This window comes from Numenius arquata, chromosome 1 (genome assembly GCF_964106895.1).
Source record: "Numenius arquata chromosome 1, bNumArq3.hap1.1, whole genome shotgun sequence".
Taxonomy (NCBI): Eukaryota; Metazoa; Chordata; class Aves; order Charadriiformes; family Scolopacidae; genus Numenius; species Numenius arquata.
The window spans coordinates 37,005,427-37,026,368 of record NC_133576.1 but is presented as its reverse complement, the minus strand read 5'-3'; the positions used below and the strand labels follow the sequence as shown (position 1 = coordinate 37,026,368).

Below are 20,942 nucleotides of genomic sequence, written 5' to 3'. Positions count from 1 at the left end.
TTTGACAGCCACCTTAAAGTTGTGGGGAGACAATAATTTGATATTTCCCCTTTTTCTAATTTGGAAGCTTTATTTTATTTTGTTATTTTTATCCTGACTGCATTTATAAGAAAAAAGGGATTTTTTCGTTACTTACCTACATGAGCAGGTTTTTAAATATAAATAGTCTCATAAAACTAGGAGGAGAACTCATATTTTATGGCTTAAACAGGAAGTCCAGCGGTCTGTATTCTGTTACGCTCTGCTGTAAAGTTGATGGTTAACTAATGGGCAAGAAGCCATGGATTTGTGTCTGGTGACATGAGCCTATATTAGCATGGCATTTGCCTGGTTTGAACCGTAGACTTCTGGAATTGAGCGGTGATCTTCACTTGTAGGGTGCGGCAGACCAGACGTAGTCTGGTGGAAGAAACTTGATCTTTCTACAGGGGATAACGAGGTTATCTCATGTTTTGCTCACTAAATGTATAAGGCCAGCCAGAAAGTTCTCTTACACTCATTTTATTTTTACCTCTATTCTTTTTAGGAAAAAATAGCTATGAGCAGCCCCACTTCAAAGATAGACTTTCTTTTCTTTTTTTTTTTTAATAGTCATAGAGGAAGCAAACTTTTTTCATGCAAGTTGGTGCTGCTTTAGTTAGGTTGGAATTTGGGATTTCTCACTGAATGTGGTATCAAAGTTTGGAGGAAGCACAGACATGGGTTGGAAGTGTGGCGTGTTACTTGGGCATGCTTAATTCTTCACAGTATTTGAACCCCCTTTTGAGTTTTACTGTCAGCAGAAGTTGTTAAATATTAAAACTGCAGTCACTGACTTTTCAGTTGAAGGACTGGAACGGGTGTTAGCATTAAAAATGGAAAGCAGGGAGGGATTATTTTAATCATTTCCTAAAGTAAGGAGGGCATTTGTTGTTCTTGAGTAAGTTGCAGATATGGAGGTTGTTATTGAATGTCCTCTCCTTGAAAGTAATTGCAAATGAAGCAATTAATACAAATTAAATACACTTTGAAGGCTTATGAAAGTGGCTTCAGGTTAGAGTTGGCAGAATAAAACAACCTAAATCATAGAAGCTGTCTTAGAGATCTCTAGGGAATAGTTTTTGATATTTTGATGTTTAATGTACAAGGTCTGATGCTTATTTTCATATTATATTTTAGTCCTTAATTATAAGTTAATAGCAGAGCTGTCTGTAATGAAGTTGTGTTACTTTGGTCCCCGGTGGAAAAAGCTCTTGAGGGTAAAACCTTGTAGCCTACGTTTTCTGAGTAAACCTTAGTTGTGAACGAAGCCAACAAATGTTGTTGAAATAGGGATTATAAAGAACTATTAACAAATACACTAATTACTTTTGTAACTGCAGAAAGCATGACAAAAAGAGAGCGGGTGAGGAGAGGGCTACACTTTCTGTCTTAAATAATGGTGTTTGATAGGGAAAAGCCTTTTGATGTTAAGATGAAATGGTAATGAGCTAAAAAACTCCAAACACTTTTTTTTGTTGTTGTTGAGGTAAAGTGTTCCTTTTTTTTTTTAATTTTGTAATTAGATAAATTTCTTTCAGTCCTCTGTACTCTACTACCAAAAACCTTCTTGAGCGTTTCGGAAATCATATAAATGGCCTCCAGCATGCCCTGTGGATGTGAAGTGCACGGGTGCACTAAAGACCCTTTGCAGCTCTCCTCAAACAGATGTGTTAAATTACCGGGGCTTGAAGAAGGGAAAGCAGAGGCATCTCTGTGCTACATCTTAACATGGAAGGAAACAGAGTCCCTACACCTTAGTCTTTCATTGCTTGTGTGATGTCTTGGTTTTTTTTTCTGTATTGTATTTAAATTGACATTTTGACATCAAATAAATACTTGGAATGAATGTTTTGCCTCTGAAAACAAACAGAAAAATATGACGAAACACCCATTTTCAAAGACAGGCTCCAGTAATTAAACAAAGTCTTTGTTTGAGTGGCTTTGCCAGGACTTACCTTGTTTTGTCCTAAGTTGACAAGATTTTTAAATGTTTCTTTGACACAATCAGATGGAAAAATAGCTGGATTATGTCCCTCTTCTTTCCTTATCCAAAGCACTTATAACCAATAGACAGTTATATACCTGATGGAATTTCTCTTACAGAGTTGTCTTCTGATCCTGGTCTTCAGTGTTGATTGGACTGAGTTCTTACTGTGCTTTCTCTTTGAGAGTAGGGAAAATACTGAAAACCTATACTTGAATGGTATTTTAAATTTCTTTGCTGTCAAAGACTATTGTATTTAGAGAGCTCTAAATAGTGTGTAATCGATTTTATTTTTTGTTTGTTTGTTTGTTTGGTTTTGGAATCCTGTAGTTGCCATTTTTCCAGCTTAGGTAGTTCCCATTCTAGAAATTGATCTCTGATCCATTTGTCTTGTAGAAGTGATGAGTAGTGTTTTATTTGGTCTTTGAAAACTGCATTTACTGTGAAAACCCGAGCATAACTTTTGGAGTTAGCTTGAGATGGCATGCTAATTGGTCTGTTGTTTAATGATTTGCCAAGAGGCAGGAAAAAAAGCACGTGCTACTTCTTCGAGGTCATATGCAAAGTAGACAAAATAATACGTGATTACATTTTCATTAATACGCTTGGAGTTTTTACTTTTGCAGAATACTAATAAAGTAAATAGTTGCTGTTAATGTAATTTGTGTCGCATGAGTTATTCTTTGGGAGACTAATCTGCCCAAGAGCTTTAGGATTAGTCAAGGAGTGATTTGCCACTACAGGCGTTATTGTAACAAACTGGACTGTAACTTTATGTTATTCAGCATTACTGTATAGAAGCTGCTTATCTGTGTAGATTGGTGCTCTAAATTATTTAATTGCATTGTAATGCAGATAATTTTTCTTGGCAAGGAATGAATGTAAATGAATTAAACCATGGGCTGTGAAGAAAACTTGAATGATACATAGAACTCTTCACTCACTCATTTTAGCTGGATGTACCTTTGATGTGACCAGTGATTCATGAATTTATGTGCTTAAAATGTTATGACACTGTGTATGGGACAAATGGCTTATCATTGCATCTAGTTTTACTCTCACTCTTCTGCTTTTTTGAGTTTTTTTTAAATCTTTCTAAGTGTATGCGTTTGAAAAGAAGTGTTACTTCCCCCCCCCTGTTGTTCTCTCCCCTTTGTGATGAATATGCTGTTGGATGTCTCTGTTAAAATCAGTAATAGTTCATTAGGTTTTATGTTATCAGTAACTTGCGCAGACTCTCTTGAAATTAGATGGTATCTCAGCTAAGTTTAGTCTTCTATTTTTGGCTTTGCTGCGACAGTGAAGCATCATCATGATGCAGTCCCTGGGGAGAAAACTAAACTGTATATATTTCCAAAGTGCTGTGATGCTTGAGGTCTTCCAGGCAAACTTGATGGGAAGGGAGAGGGCTGAAGAGGAAGTTGTTTCTTTCTCTTGGTGTAATATGTAAGTGACATTTTTAGTCTCTTACCTGGAGATCTCAGGATAGGCTGTTTGTAGCACCAGCAGTTTGTAGCACATCTTGCATTCCCTGGAAAAGCTTTTATAGCTCTGTCCCAGTGAAAATAGAGTTGCGGTGTTGGGTAAAGCTTAGTTTTCAGATGGCAGTGTAGCCTAGAGGTATTTTAAGTACATCAGCTGGAAAAGTTTTCAATGTGTAGTCTTCCCAGCTGTTAACTTAGGCAGAGGGGCAGAAGTCTGTGGCAGAGGCTACCGTAAGAACTGGAGGTGGGAGATCTATGTAAACCCATGAGACAGGCAGGTGAGCGTGTTGGAGATGAAAGCTTCTGAATGTTTGCACGAGAGGTGACATGGAATGCGGTAATTTTGTTAGACTGCCCTTAGCTTACTGGTTTTTGTGCTTCCTTCCTACTAATGGATGCCACACTGAACATGTGAGCAGAATTGCAACTCAGGGTTGGAAACTGGCATGTAGACCTTATCAGCTCAGGATTACTTGTCATAATAAGTTTTTTTTAAAATGAGGAACTACTGAAGTGTTTATAAAACTGAGATTTGTGTAGGTGGGAGAGACCCCCAGGTTAGAGAGGAGGCACAGGCAGTAAGTGTCAGAGACCCCCGCCAGTGTCATTCCAGACCAAAGGAGCCTGAGAGGCTTCATTTGTCTCCTTGTTTTCTCCTCTCGTATCCATCAACCCTATAAAACTAAATGGCAACAATGCTTTCTTGAACTAATTGCTTTAACGTACTGTTCTTAATTTAGGAATGTGTCCTGGATTAAAGTAGAACCCATAAAATCAATGCGATTAGGACTGATCTCTTCCAGGCCCCCTTTCCAGCAGGTGCCTTGGGAATGCTCTTGCGTTCAGTGGCGGGGCGCTGGCACGAGGGGCCGCATGGTGCATCTTGCTAACGAGTTTTGATGTGCTGCTTCACTCTGGTAAAAATCAATAAAAGGCTGTATGTTATGTAGGCTTACTGTGTAGAGAAATGGGAAGAAACTAGAAAATGTGGCATCAGAAATATCCTTCTTAACTAATTATGCTGAATAATAGTTTTTTTGGGCCAAGAATAGAATTATTTTTTTTTTAGCTTTATGCATTTGAGCTTTTCTCTGTGAATTTTGTTGTAGTCCGAATGATTGCAGAGGGAAACAATATGTAGAAGAGTAGAGTGCAATAGATAGCTTAATGCAGTAGCTGCAGGTTTTTGGCCAATGATCTAGAAAAAATTATATGTTTTCCTTTCTTTTTTTTTAATGTTAGAATCACTCAGTCCCTGTGTGACATGTTCACTCTTGGGAAAGCAGCAGTAACGATGCTGTGAAGCATATGCTTGCAAAATGGAGTGAAGGGAAATCTTTTAGTCATACATTCTTAATAGGAGTATCTTGCTCAGGTGTCATCAAAAGCCCCAGCAGAAGCTCATATCTAGGATTGGATTGGCCAAGGTCAGAGCTAGTGACTCCCCCCTCCTTTGCCCTCGCATCAAAAAATGCTCCTAGGCTTGAGTGTTCTGTTTTGACCATCATCTCTGTCGAAAAACCTCCATCAATGCTGGCTGTTTCCTGTGGATTGTGCAGCAAAGTAATTTCTTGACAAGCAGGAAGCTGCCAGTTTTCAATCAGAAAAAGTGCTGTAGCAGATCAACTTCTTATTTTCTTCAGAAATGGAATATCAGATGGCAAAAATCTTGGATTACAGGCATCTTTTACAGAAAGAGCAGGGAGATAGCGCAAAGGCTATCTCAACGAGTCTCTTCCCCTGTTAAAACTTTGCAATGTCACTGCGAGTTTCATAGGTACCATGCTGAAAATGCAATGTATAAAATTACTGCTTATTACTAAAGGTGAGAGGCTTTCGGTTTAAACACCAGGGCTACACAGTGGTAGCACTTCAGCTATTAAATAATTTAATGTGTCTTCCCCCAGCCTCCTCAATCTAAAAGGTTTAAAAAGGTGTTATTTCCACTCTGGTTGTTTACAAAAAGTTAATTTGAAAGCTCAGTGTTGCATCTTAGCCGGAGATGTAACAGACAAATCCATTAACCTACTATCCTTGCTTTAAGGACACTCTAACAGAGTTCAACTTGGGAAGCTGAGCATCTGAATTATTCATGATCGTGATCTAAATGCTTTAGTTCTGTTTACAGTATCTGTTAATTGCTCCGGTATTTCTTTATGATTAGAAACATTTAGCTGTCCTAATCAATAAGATGAAGTGCTGTGCTGAGCAGTTCATTAGTATGGCCCTGTCACCTCAAAACAGAGAAAGCTCAATGTGATCATGACTTGCTCTGGTAATTTCATTAAGCCGGGAGATGTCATGTCTTTTCTGAAGGGAATGAGATTTTAAGTAGACAGTCATAGGTTGTCATGTTGTTAGAGCTGAATTGATAGTACTCCCAGTAAATGGCCACATTTCCCCCCCCCCCTCCCCCCCAACTTTATCTGTCTTCCTAGTGAAGGCAAAAAGTACCAAAAAGCTCCCTATTATAAAGCCATAAGGCAAGGTCTCCATAAATTTACAATTTATGATTTCGAGTGGAAAAAAAATTAAATCTGCCACAGTGTAACTGCTGTGTGCTTTATTAATTTAATAGAGATCTCAGTTGGAGGAGCTGACTGTGAATAGAGTTCACATTCACGCATGTCACCTGTGGAATGACTCACTTCTATTTTTATTGAAATTTTGATAGGCTTGTGTTGCACCTATAAAGAAAAGAAAAAATCATTAATTTGGCGGATTTTTTGCAAGTATTTGTTATAGACGTGTCGTGTTTGAGATGCTGTCCAGAGTTTCTGGAGATGTTAGAAAGAGTAAGCATGGGATGGTTTTACTGATCAAGGCATGGCAGACAAGGTGCCATCCCAGTTATTGGAAAATACTCTAGTTACCCAGTGGAAGGACAGTGGTGGTTGACCGTTAAATCATACGGAGCTTATTGGTTCCACAGAAGAAGAGAAATTGAGATAGTAAAGGGAAGTAGAAGTGTTCCTGCTTTATTTTTTTTAAGCGAAACTGTGGTAACATGTTGACATCTTAAGGCAGGAAAATTAACGTTTTCTCCTTCTCTAATAAAAAATGAAATACTTGTTTTAATTGTGGCGTTTTAACTTACAATGCTAAGCTAATGTGTTAGGGTAGTTAGATGTTGGCTCCTGCAATGTTTCTTGGTGTGATACTTTTTTTTATTACTGTAGGCATGTAAAATTCATAAAGGGTTTTTTTTTGTTTGTTTGTTTAAACAAAAAGTGGGGGGAACTAAGATACGGGGTTTGCATACCTCTTGTAGGACAGTTATTCTGTTTCTTCGGTTCAGATTTTCATGAATTTTTAAAACGCTTTTAATTTTCCCCTTGAGAAGCCTTCTAGCTAAAAGATTAAAAGTTAAAAATGGGTATTTAAACGTGATTGCATGCTCCGCTGCACTTTGGATGCGACGGGCTGGCCTTTGGAGCGTGAGGGGCAGTGGAGAGCCATTGATTTCTCTTGAGGAACCTAACCTGAAGGGGAGACTTATCTTTGTGTTGTGTTTCTTGGGTGGTAGAACTGAAGCGAGTATTTTTGGCATTACAGCATTGGAGGTTGGCTACGTGGGAGGGCAGAGGGCAGAAAGGGCGAGCTGTTGATTTGCCTTCGTGGTGGTGTGTTGTCCCACGGGAGGGATTTAAACCAATGTTGAGGTTTGTAGGGGGCGGGGAGGAGGGTTAAGTTGGTTTATACGTGCAGGTAGGAAGCTCACAGGTGTTCCAGAATTGCGTTTAATTGGGAAGCTGTTGAGGGAGGCCAGCTCTGAGGTTTGGCTCCGTACCCCGGCAGCGCCCGGGCATTCCAAGGAGGGAGGTGGCTGGCAGGCAGGCAGCCGGCTGGCCGGTGGCAAGCAGCGGCCCTTTGGGTAGCCTGCAGTAAGCCTGGGTAGTTCAATGCTTGTTCGGGTGGGTGGCATTCTGTAATACTTTGCTGTGAGCAGTCCCATTTAGATAGCACCGCAGGCACTGTGTGATTCAGTCAAAACAAAGCTTAGGTAGGAGCCACCGCTTTCAACTCGCCACCTTTATAAGGCATCACAAAACACAGCCTCGTGTGGGAGAGAGGGTCTTGAAAAAAGACACATTGGGAGTTTGTTTAAGAAGGGTTTTTTTTTTGTGTGGTGTTATTGTTGGTGTTTGGTTTTGGTTTTTTTTGTTTGTTTTTTTTGTTTTTTTAAGGAAACTTGAGGAAAACTTGTTACTTCTCTTGCTAATTCTTAGTGACACACACCCCCGCACCCACCCCCGGCCCAGCACCAGTATACCAAGTATATTCGGAAAATTAAATTGCGTAACATACTGTGTTCCAGTTATGCATGTTGTTCTGGGTTTAGCCCAAGTTGATAAGGTGATCATTTGGGGCCCCAAATGAGTTTGTTTACTGCTTTAAACTCTGTGCTACGCTATGGTGTTCTGGATTTCTGTGAAGACCTTATTTAGACTTCTCATATCTGCTTGAATCAAAAAAAATTCAGCTGTAAAATGGAGCTGTTCCTGCTTTGGATGGACTCATCTGTCAGACACAGTGTTAAAGCTTTTTTTTTTTTTTCTTTTCCTTTTCCTCCCAGGTGCCTGCTGATGGAAATGCTGGGTTGTTGGCAGAACCTCAAATCGCCATGTTCTGTGGGAAACTCAACATGCACATGAATGTGCAGAATGGAAAGTGGGAATCAGACCCCTCCGGCACCAAGACCTGCATTGGGACAAAGGAAGGGATTCTCCAGTACTGCCAGGAAGTAAGTACTGTCCTCAGGAACAACTGCAGTTGTGGTTCTTCTGAAACACAAAGGTGCAGGTGCATGCTGGAGAGCTGAGTCTATAGGGACCTTACCTTTCTATTTTTTTCTCTTCTGCTCCATTGCCCTTTTGTCTTTTTTAAAGAGGTTCTCCCCAGAGCCTGTTAAAAAAAGCTTCAAAACCTGGTTGCTGGGAGTCACTGAGTCTGTTGGACATTTTTTGTTCCTCTGTCTTCTGCCCTTGTATTTTGTATGCACAATGAACTTCTTGCTTATAAAATATTTTGAACAAAGACGATGTGACAGTTTATTATTTAAAATGCCCTTGTTCTTTCTGGGCTGATCTTGAAAGAGTCAGCTGTAACACGTCTTCATCCTACCGTGGTACTGAAATACACTGGGTCAGGCTGGAGTTATTGGTCTCTGCTGCACACTGAACCATTCAGAGTTTCTTAATAGAAAAAGCTTGCCCTACAGATGAAGTCACAATGACTGATTTCATATTTGAGAGCAGAAACTTATTATCCACTCGCTTATGTCCTAAAAACAGATTGTGGATCTAATTTTGTTTTGTCTCCATGCTGTGATCATGCGATAACCTCGTACCAGTGTGTGACAATTTGAAAAGAAAATGCGGATTTCATGCCATGAAACAAAAGGGCATGGCTTGAGTTGCTTTAGTCTTATGTCTTTCTATACCATCTCTACTTTTTTTTTTTTTAACAGGGACTGTTGCTTATTGCCATAGCAGTAGCTGTCTTGTTTCCTAAATTTCAAATGAATTCCTGTGAAAATCCCTCTTGAGAAACAAAGATAATTCACTCTTCAGATCTCTGCTCTCTTAGCGTCTTCATTCCTGTCCTTTCACCCATTGATTGTTCCTTCTGTTTCTTGCAGTGTTTGGTTCAGGTTTTTTTGAGTTTGGGCTTTATGGTCTAGAATATTCATTTTACAGAAGATACTGTAATGGTTATTAAAATTGATTCTTCACCAGCAGCTTTGTCTTTTTACTAAGAGTAGTAACTACTTCGTGAAATTCATAATACTTTTGTTTGCCACTAACAAAAATACCAAGCCTAACCTATTAGTAAGGTTTCAGAGGTTTCTTCTGGTTTTTTGTTGTCTCCTTTGATTTATCTAAATAAGGCTGATTTATGCATAGGGAAATTATTGAGCGTGAGAAAAGAAATAAGAAGGCGGAAGTAGAGAATCGGTGAATGAAAGTCTACAAGGTAGCAAGTCTTTACCTAAAATTACAGAAAGAAATACATGAATTTACAGACAGTAAGAGCAGAAGATTTGTGGTGTGTTAAGGCATGAATAGCTCAGTAGGTTGACAATTCAGTTACAAATGCTGCAGGTAGGGAAGGACACTCGGAGCTGTAAACCCCAGCTGAATGTCAGGTGACTTTGAAATTTTGTGTGACATTTAAAAAAAAAAAAGAAAAAAGCCCTCAAAAATAAAGTGAAGAGGAAATCAAAAACAGTCAGAAGGTAGTAGCCATATATGGGATGACAAAGGGAATAATAAGGAAAGCTGGGAGAGCACATAAGGAAAAAATTCTTTGCCATGAGAGTGACATGCCATGGCACATGCAACCAGGCAGGCTGTGGAGTCTCCATCCTTGGGGACTGGGAGAGCTGGACTGGACAAAGGCCTGAGCAACATGATCTGGAGCAGAAGAGAGCAGAAGATGATCTCTGTAGCTCTCTTTTAACCTTAATTTTTTTGTGAGTCTGAAATTTCTCCTTACTGGAGAAACAAAGGAGAGGCCTTGTGTTACTTGTGTTTTTAAGGGTAAATATTAAAACTCCAGTGTGATGGTAGCCTTGATTTGTGTGCTGACAGTTCATTAACTTAATATTAAATGATCATGTCATGATTTTGGAGTGTCTCTTTAGCTATGGTTAAAAGCATAGCATAGGGGGTTTTGCCATGTCACATGGCAAGGTACTGGCAGGTCTACTCCCTAAAAATGGAGCAGGTATCTTAGTGGTTTTAGTCAAATCTACACTATTACAGGTGTGTGATTAAGCACTGTGCTCTCACTAACTTCAAGTGAGCAATTCTGCTGTGGGGGTCTGGCTAAAAAGCCTTACCTTGCTGTGCTCACCAGTAGGCTATGATTGTGGGAAGCTGCTGATGTCCTGTTCTATCCTTGTTACACACAAACCCCTGAGCTGCACTGAGCTGTACCCCAGTACAACTGGCCGTAGGACACTGGTGGAGAAGGGGCAAGCTGGTCTGGGGTGTATGTAGCAGCAGCACCGGGGCGCTCTGTCAGCAGCTGGATGGGGGATGGGGAGGAGTCATGTGAGCCACCATTTTTTATACTATTTATACTATATTTTTTGTACTATTCAGAAATAGATAGCAAATATTAGGAAGGTTGGATCTGCTGACAGCAGGTTAAAACAAAAAGCCACGTGGAAGCTGGTTCAGCCTGGCAGGGTTTGCACAGAATCATAGAATGGTTAGAGTTGGAAGGGACACTAAAGATCATCTAACGCCAGCCTCCCTGCCATGGACAGGGACACCTCCCACTAGAGCAGGTTGCTCAAAGCCCCATCCAGCCTGGTCTTGAACACTTCCAGGGATGGGGCATCCACAGCTTCTCTGGGCAACCTGTTCCAGTGTCTCACCACCCTCACAGGAAAGAATTTCTTCCTAATATCTAATGTAAATTTACCATTAAAACCACTACCCCTCATTTTATCGTTATGCTCCCTGATAAGGAGTCCCTCCCCATCTCTTCTGTAGGTCCCCTTTAGTTATTGGAAGGCCACTGTAGTGTCTCCCTGGAGCCTTCTCTTCTCCAGGTTGAACATCCCCATCTCTCTCAGCCTGTCTTCATAGCAGAGGTGCTCCCACCTCTGATTGTTGCCCTTTGGTTAGGAGCTCCAAGTTTAGTACGATTCTTCTTTGTAGTCTTCCCTGTGCCCCTGGGTCTGTAGCGTAATGGGCTTTGACTTTAGCTGGGAAGGGGCACTACTGCTTTGCTTCTGTTTAACTTTCCGGTGACTTGAAAAGAGAAACAGAAGAGTCCGATAAAGGCACACACTTCTACCAAAGCAATGCATTTGTAGAGAAGTGCTAGTAAATGCAACTCAAAATGGCTTCTCGCCTTGTTGCTTGGTGCTCCAAATATGCTTAGTATCCTGGGGTAACAAGTGAGGTGGTTTTCGTCTTGCCTTCTGGTGTTTACATGGGCTGCAAGACAGCGCTTGCTGTCAGGGAAGGGTGTAAACTTACCTTTTCCCATTAGCAGAAAGCAATAGGCATCAAGGCTGAGATGTGATACGTCTTGCATTGGAATAGCACGCAGGTAAAAACCTCCTTTTTCATTACTTTTGCCAAATATGACTGTCTCCTTCCTTCATTTTCATGTGGCTTTTTTCCCCAAAAGGAGGAATGCTACTTCGCGGGGTGTGTTTTTGTCTCAGTATAGGCAGAGACTTGAGCCTATATGCTCTGCTAATCAATCAGACAGGTACTCTGCCTGCATCTGTGTTCTTCACGCTCCCTGGCACCATGGCAGCTTCCTTGGTTCTTTGGTCTTTCTGTAGCAGCAGCTGTTAATTACACTCCACTAAGGTACTGGGGTTTTTCCCCAGCTCTGAGCTGTCCCTGAAATGTCCCCCTGCATCTCCATTGAGAAATCTCTCCATCTTGGTGTTTATTGCAGACACCTTGGGTGGCCCTGCAACAGGCTTTGTGTTTATGGCTGTAGTACAAGAGATGATGCTCTACTGCAGCAGATCCTGTAGAGTTATTAGCTTATGCACCCAGTTCCTCCTACACCAGGGGCATATCGAAAGGAGCCAACTGGGCAGAAATTCAATGAGCAAGTACAGTGGAGATCTTGCTCTGTGACTCCTTGGCTCTGAAATAAAATAAGTAAGTAACTTTTATGAAGGAACCCCGGTTAATTGAAAATGATACTCTGTCTAGACTCTGGCTTTGTTTTCTTCCATCAAGGTATCTTATAAAATCTCCCATATTCAACAGAACTTGCAAGTAGATGTGTTCCTCTGCCTCCCTATAAGTTGTTTTAAAAGAGCTTTTCCTGACGATTCCAGGCCAGATGCCTGGGTGGTGGGCAGAGCACTGCCCTGGAAGGTGCAGGAAGTACAGAAGGGCTTATGTTTATTGGGAGTATTGTGTCTTTTCCTTGAGATTGTTGTCATCGCCTCTCCTCATCCATTGCCAGCATAGGTGGATTTTGAAGTCTTGATGCATGAAGTAGCAGCAGGGGAGCATTGCAGGGGCAGCAAGGGAGGAACAGGGAATAAGCAGAACCGCCTACATGTTTTAAAGATTTGTGTCGCTTGCTGTTGCCTTGCTTATTTTGAGTGGGAGCTCAGTGCAGCACAGGAACTGTCTGAATTTATATTTGGACAACACATCACCCAATTTAAAGATGACAAAGCTCAGACTATACATTACTTATTTGAAAGGAAAAGGAAGATACTTGAATGCTTCCTTCCAACTTCCTTGAGTTCAGTTAGATGCTGCTACTGAAGTCACGAGAAGTGGTTCTGGAAGCAGAGCATATCCATCTCTTCTGCCTTCAGATCTGCACGTTCCCCCATGTTCAGCCTGAGCTGGGTGCTTTTCAGTTTTTTAAATATAGAAAAATCAAGCCTTCTTGGGTGGAATGAGATACTGGGTAGAGAAGTGCAGTTTACCAGTGGTATCTTTAAATCTCAAACTAGCTAGCATGCTGCTATGTTAATTGTACTGGTTATTGAAGATTAAAATGGCATGGGCCTGATCTGCAAACAGTGGTCAAATGCAAGTGCTGCAGGTGCTAGAACAACATTGCATTAATGCGAGTGGAGTGGTCGCACCTGTGTATGTGCCAAAATCCTTAATGCGTTGTGTACTAGCTGACCCCTCAAATCAAGCCATGGGTCAATCTACTCCTGCTGCCGACACTGCAGTGCCAGCTGTTACACAAGGATGTTGGAAAAACCCTGCCGTACACAATTACTGGATGACTAGCACCCTAGGCGAAGTTTCTTCCGAGCAACCCCGGAGGGGAGGTTAGCTGATGTCCTAAAACAGGTGGGGACCGCTGCTACTGGATTTTGCTTTCTGTTGTTTTGTGGAAGAAACTGGGTACCCCAGCCACACGTGTTTGAGCAGAAGCTGGGAGCAGGGCCAAGGTGGCATGATACTGTTGAAGGAAGGTGCGTTTCAGAGGCCAGTCGGCTCCTTGCCTTGCTAAACAGTTTTCATAAAACCGCTCTGCACCCTGCCCTCTGGCAAAGTATGTGTTTTCAGGGTCACATGAATATGCAGAGTAGGAAGTTAATTTAGGTGTGCTCAGTTCCCTGTTTAAACGGAGTGAGTGTTCAGATGGAAGATATTGGTGTATGCTTCATTATATTTGCAATTTTGAACAGCCACTGTGTGCTGAATTTTATGTCTAGTAATTAGGATACATAATATGAGTTCCTTGAAGGACTGAAATTATTTTGCTGTCTGTGCTGAACTCGGTGTCCAAAATGAATTGTAAAAACAACGCTCACAGCTGGCAAAAAATTCATTTTGACTAATGCATATTTTTCCCCCCACTTTGTTTAATTTGAAGATGCTTATTTCCATTTTAAGTATGCATGGAGTTGAACAGGATGGACAGGAACAGTTCTGAAGATTGATTGTTGGTTGTTTTTTTTCCAAGATCAAAGTAAAACTAGTTTGGGTCTGGGTGTCACATGCATGGTTGAGTGGATGGAGTATAAACCTGAGAGCCTGGAGATATAGATGTGCCTTGTAAGCAGTAGCTGTCTTGCTGTGATATCTTTGGCTAGATACTTAGAATAACTTTCAGACATAGAATATATGTTGGCTTTGGTAGGAGTTATACCTGGCACCTCTGAAAACACATCATGGCTGCTCGGTTTATTTTGTAAAGTCATGACATTCAGTGTCTTGCATTGAATGTGTATCTCTTACAGAAATCCTCCCCAGAAATAAAAACATTAATTATAAATGCACAGTACTATGCTCCTAACTATATGTTTGTGTGACATGGAGCAGAAAATAGTAGGGTAAATTCGGATAACAGATAATTCATTATAACTGTTGACAGAACAGTGTTTACATTTCTAATCTCTAATCGTAATACTTCCAAAAATTATGATCTTGTCATTTGCTCAAATCTTTTGTTTTTACGCCACGTATTTCAGTAAGGTGCCGGTGAAACTCAAAGCAACTTTTTAGTCAGATCCAGTACAATCTGGAATGTGACCATACTAAGACTCCGATGTTAGTTCATCTCACTGCCTCCTGCTTCAAAGTAGTCCTCAAGCCCTGTGTTTTGCAGATGGGCCAAAAGGACCATCAAACGACTGCCACATCTTCATTTTATGTGCTTGCTTGGCTCCCTACTGCCACTGTCTCAGATAATCCTTCTGTGCTTGTTGCCCCTGGAGCCCATGCCAGGCAGAATCAGGCAGGTGGGCAGGACTGATGGCAGAGGGTTCCCTCCCTCTCTAGTCTTTGTCCTTATTGAGAGCTTCTAGAAATTTGTTAAAGGGTTTGTTGAACTGGCAGGGATGCTGGAGATTTTAAAAAGAAAAAAAATAGTTTGGCTTTTTCTTCTGAGAAGGCAATTTGAAATGCAATGAAAATGGTCTTTGCTTTGATACGGTTTCTCTCCACATTACCTTGTCATTTTCATCCTAATATGAATTGTTGTTTTTTATCTAGGCTGCATAATGTGCTCTTTCTAGTTTCTCAAACCAAATAGCCACTGTATTGAAAAAGAAAATGAATTTTAAATCCGCACTACTCTAAATTCAGCAGCTTAAAAAGCCATACATTTTGCTCTGAGGAAAATGATCCATTTAATGAAACATCATGGAAAACATACAGATTTTTGGCAGCACAGACTGTCCTTTTAAACAAATGACATTTTCAAGGCAAATGTGTGTTTGTATATTGAGATGTGCACAGTCATGCTTAAGAGTTTGGATGAAGTTTGGTATCTTAGTGTTCTTCACATTGATTATTGAGGTGTTTTGTTTTATATAGCTTTTCGTCCACAGCAAAAGTTGGATTAGTTCACTCTGGCTGCCAGTGCTTAAAATCTCATTTGTTTCAATGAAGGCTTAGATTTTGGAAATCCAGAGTCTGCTACTTGAGGGCATATTTATCCTGCAGTTAAACCGTAGTATGCTCACTATATCACATTCTTGAGAAAGAAGGCTGGACTTTTAAGCCCAGAAAAAAAATTAAATAAAAAACATCAGGATCTCAGTATGTTGATTTTATGATAAAATTTCCACCTCCTATTGAAGTAACATGTGAAAACATGGGGAAAGAGGAAAACTCCCTCTTCTTGGGGAAGGAGGCTGCTTCTGCTTTGAGGATGAGGGAGGAAGAAGGATGAAAATGGAAGAGGATTGTCTGTATAAATATATATTTAGGTAAATGTGTACTACAGTGTTTAATGAAGCTGCAATGCTGCATTTTCCCCTAGATTAATTTTGAATTTCACAGATATGATGGACTAGATGAATGGCTCAACTTAATCGCTGTGTTCCACCAGCACAGCATTGTGCCAGGAATACAGTTGTTTCTTCTGTCCTCTGAAATGCAATGGCTCTATGCAGGGTAGTCCGATTGCCTTTTTTAGTTCATAGTTCACTAGCAGACAACCATTTAGCATGTGATGAAGATGTCAAAAGACATGTGCTAAATTGGAGATATAAAAGACAAGAAGAAAATGTTTCATATTATTATCAGTGTGCTGTGCTCTGTGGTTGTGGTTTGCTCCTTAAGGTTACAAAAGGACAGGCTAACCACACTTGCACAAGTCTCTCTCAACTGGCCCAACTCTTGGCCTTACTGAAGCCCAAGAAACTTGCAAGAGGGCTGTGTAGTGTGGGGTGTGATCTGTAGAGGTGTTACCTCTCCTGCACTTGTGTTGTTGCATGGAAGGTGTCCTGGTGGGGATAACGCAGCAGACCTCTACTGCTGCATCTCACTGTTCTTTTTTTCTTTCTTACATACAGAGTTACCATACTGAGTTGTCTGCTACTTTCTTTACAGATACATCTCCCAAACATCTTATACTACATAACTCTGAGATGGACTGGTAGCAGCTGTTCCTTTAATAAATAATATTATAAGATACTAGATCTGAAATGTGATGATTACCTTAAGTAAAGAAAAATCTATTATAAATATACAGCTGCTTTATTTCAGCCCTTTTGAGAAGGAAATGTCCATGCTAATCTACTTTCTTTTCCCTCACCTTTTAAGACCATGCTTGCTTGGACACTTCAGCCTGGCACAGATCTGTCCCACTTCTGCTAAAGGTCATCCTGGGTTCTCTTTAACTCCTGGCAGTTTCCACTGTGATGCAGTTTTTATTCTTGGGAGAGCATGTTTTCAGAAGTAGGTCAGTTCCTTGATCCAGCTTCTGCGCTAGCGCTGGCTCATGGAAAGGTGTTAGCAGTAAGCAGACAAGAGATGGAATAAGGTAGGAATCGTGCCTTGGCAATGTCAGACTTGTGTCCAATTAAAGGCACTGAAACCACAGCCCAAGCATCTGTGAGGGTACCTCTGCAGATGGATTGGTGCAAGTGTGGCTCTTTTTTGGGACTGGTGCTCCTGAGACCAAAGAGGCTACCTGCAGGGTTTGGGTGGTTTTGAGTGTTTAGGGGCATGAGCTCTTCCTGGTTGTCTTCAAGTCTCTGTGCATGACAAGGTGTATGTGTGAATAGGTAGTATGCTTTGTGGCGTTCTATATTTTTGGGTCATCCGCGTCCCTTATGGCTCTATAGCTTTCCTGTGCTATACCTCACTGCTTTTTCTTGTGGCGATAGTGTTACTCTTCTCTGGGGCTTTTCTTTCTTTTTCTTTTTTTTGGGGGGGGCAGGCTTCTTTTTTCTCTTGGTCCTGCCCCCGCAAAGTTTCTCCCTTGTCCATCTACTTTGAATTATATGGAAATCAGAAACATTGACTACAGATGTGTTTATTTCACTGTAGCAATGCATATGAAGCTTATTAGTAGCAGACAGTGGGCTGATCTGTCTAGATTGGTAACACAGAATATGTCTGTGTTCAGAAGCCTGTCTTTGCAAGTAAAAGGGCATTATGTACGTATTTTCAGTTGTCAGTTCTGCAGGCAAAAATAAGAAAGGAAAAGACACTTTCCCTCACTGTGGCTTTGAAGCTGTCACAGAGGTGATGCTTGCTTGAATTCATAGCAGGGCAATGCCCCAAGGTTTGAAGGGGGAGATATTTCTTGATTTCTGGGACGTTCCATTTTTTTTTCCAGGCAGTTTATTACCACCTCTTTCTAATTCATATTGTGACATAATAATCTGGTTAGCTTTTATGCAATCAAAATTATTATGTAGTACTGTACTGAATGCCTGCCACTCTGTCACACACTGGACCGTCTTCCAAATACTGTATACTTCTGACTAACAAAAAAAATCCCACTGATAATCTGTTTTTACAGATGTGTGTTCCTTACAGAATATTGTTCTAAGTGGTTGTGTATTAATTACAATTCATAATCATGGAGAGGTTTCTGAATATGTGAGCGATTATTGATGGCTTTATCCACGTTTTTACCTAATATACATATAGCATATTTTTTTTTTTAATTGTTTAAACAGAATTTTAGCTGTGTGGTTTTAGGTTGGTTTTTTCTTTGTGGTGGTTTTTTTTGTGTGTGGGGGGGGTTTTTTTGGTTTGGTTTTTTTTTTCTTGATCGGGGCAAGAATTTCACTCAAGGGGCATTGTAGCAAATTGCTAACGAAGAATTTTGAAAGGTGAGGATTTTAGATTTTTTTCAGAGCTCTTGAGGCATCTGGTTTAATGTTGAGACTTAAAAACAGAGCATTGGTTTTAAGGTCCCGAAGACTATTCCAAATTGTTATGTGGCCTTAGAGTGAATCCTTGCTATGGAAAGGGTAAGTGTCCTTCTCTTTAGCTAAGACAGGAGCTTCTACTAGAGAAATACTGTGTAGTGTTTAGAAGATGCATCACAATAGTTATTAAAACATCGGCTTTGTATTTTGTAGGTGCCAATAGCTGTTGCATATATTAACACCCCAAAAAAGAGGGAAATAACTTGTACAATAATGACAGTGCCACATTTAAAATTTTTCTTCTCTGTGGGTATGAGTATTGAAACATGAGTACTGTTAATCTGGATATGAAGAAATATGATCTGATAGAAATTTTTTTCTTGACAGTATAGTTTCTCTTTCTGTAAATAATCATTGTAGGTCAGAAAAGCACTGACTCCATGGAAATTTAATGATATGCAGGATGTCCAATTGCAGCTGTTTCAAGAAACCACCCAATGTCTCCATTAGAATGTAAACCAATGCAATTTAATTTATTTGGATCTTATCCTAAGTCATGTATCTCCTTGAAGAACAGTGATAATTAAGCATTTATAAAACACCTGATTTCCTCCATTGGTTACTCCTGCCACTTGGCCTGGGAAGACAGCTCTACCAAAGAGTTGAGGTCAGTAAGTGGCTTCTTGGTAAACTCAGCTTCTGAGTTGTACATGGGAAGCTATCAGGTTTTGAGGTAGTATCAAGATCCTTTAGTATTTTTTGTTTGAACCAATTACAGACTTACAAAATGGTAAATTTGATTTTGATGACTCTTCCTTTAAACATCTGTGAAGTGTTGCAGCTAACGTTGCTTGTCCAAGTTCCCACACAGCTTGGCAAGTCTGTACACTCCATTTAAGAGGAAAAAAAAAATCAGAAGGGATCATCCAAGAAGCTGGAATTCCATTTATGCTTCTGAACAAGGAACTGAAGGGGATTTGATAAGACTGATCCTATTAAAGCTAAACTTGTAATACCATATAAGTTTATATGTGTATATTTTTTACTATTTTAGAGGAGTTTGTCATAGAAGCTGTCATTGTGAGCTATTTCTGAGAACACATTGGTGGATATGGTAATAGGCAATTACTTGCTGAAGTCTGGAAGATGGCTTTTGAGATTCTGGTGCCGGTACAGATCAGAGCCACTCCGTTGAGCAGCAGTGTGGTGTTTCATTACTCTACCCCCGGCATTTCATACAAGAGCCCTCTCTGGTTTGGTGTTTGGAGTGACACAGTGGACTGAGAAATCTCCCATATTCAGCCAGGTTGGAAGTTCCTGAGCTTTCCCACTTTTGCATACTTTCAATTTTGGCATCTTGAGCTGTTGTAGTTTAAGATTTGTAGCAAGAACAAATAGTCTCTCCTATGAGATGGTCAGATTGTTCAAGCTAATTTTAGAGTTTCTTACCGAACGGAGTGCTGCTACAGAGTGGTTTAGCAGAAGTGTTGAGCTTCATGAAGCAGTACATGCTGTTGCAGAAAGAGTCAGTTTTCTTCCCCTCCTCCTCCTCATTTCTGCCCTGCCAGATTTTAGCATATGCCTGATCTTGCGAAGAGGAAATTTAGGGAGCTGAACTGGTGCAAAGCTAGCCCCCGCAAACAAACAGAAAAACAGGGTGAGTTTCTCTCTCTGACCTGGTTCACTGAGGATCAGGGAAGCTGGAGTAATAACACGGGAGAGGTGGAAGGGGAGGACAGGACTTTCCCTTCTTAGGGCAGCTGACCAGAGGGTGGCTTTGCTATGGTGTTTGAACAGCCTGTGAAGGAGAAGTTGTTTGTGTACTTCTGAAGGCACTACAGCTTTCTGCCTCTTGGCCCTGTGTGTTTTCAGAAGAACATAGCCAGTTAATACCTGAATTTCCCCAGTAAGTTTTCTCTGGCGATAAACACCATGAACAATTTAAATGGGAAAAAATGGATTTTACTAGGTCTAGAAGACAGATGTCAAATCATGCCTATAATGAAGAGCAGGCCATATGTTAATCAGAGATGCAAATGTGGCTTCATGATTTAATTTTGGGCAGCAGTCAGAACATAAGTGGAGAGCACATAAATTTAAAATAGCAAAACCTGTGCAGAAAAGGAGGGAAAAGCAGGTGAAAATAAAGAAATGTGAACAAGGCTGGTATATTTTGACAGGATCATGACCGCAGGAAGGACAGAGGAGAATTGACAGATGAATGAAAGACTGAGAAATTAGATGTAATTCAGTATCCTTGTAGTGGTTATCCGATCTGAAATTTAGTTTTCTTGGGTCGTTTACTAGACTCTTCTTACACAGGCCTGCCATAAGGATTTTGAGAAAGAGGACATGGACTCCATCTCAAATGTAGAGTCCCAACTGCTGCTGGTTTTGCTGTTGCTTTTGCTTAAGCCAGGGTTTTCACAGAATCATAGAATGGTTTGGGTTGGAAGGGACCTTAAAGATCATTGAGTTCCAACCCCCCTACCATGGGCAGGGACACCTCCACTAGACCAGGTCGCTCAAAGCCCAATCCAGCCTGGTCTTGAACACTTCCAGGGATGGGGCATCCACAGCTTCTCTGGGCAACCTGTTCCAGTGTCTCACCACCCTCACAGTAAATAATTTCTTCCTGATATCTAATCTAAATCTCCTCTCTTCCAGTTTAAAACAGTTACCCCTTGTAACATTACTCCCGTCATCACTACTCTTCCCTTTAGGTATGGGAAGGCTGCTGTTTTAGAGCTGGAGGTGAAGGAGGAAGGGCTGCACTTGGGGACATCACTGTCATGCTGTTTTCTAACACTAGGGTTCTTTGTTACTGTTGTTTAGCAAACTAAAATCCTGTCTTAAGCATAATGGAGAAGTG

The 20,942-nt window shown here is 40.7% G+C and overlaps 1 protein-coding gene across 1 annotated transcript in view; it reads left to right on the top strand.

Annotated features, from left to right (window-relative positions):
• APP (amyloid beta precursor protein) overlaps positions 1-20,942 on the top strand; it is a 227,096-nt gene that overhangs the window by 36,133 nt on the left and 170,021 nt on the right. The window contains exon 2 of the mRNA XM_074147738.1: positions 8,066-8,233. Within this exon, the coding sequence (XP_074003839.1) occupies positions 8,066-8,233 (168 nt within the window). The remainder of the gene's footprint in view (positions 1-8,065; positions 8,234-20,942) is intronic.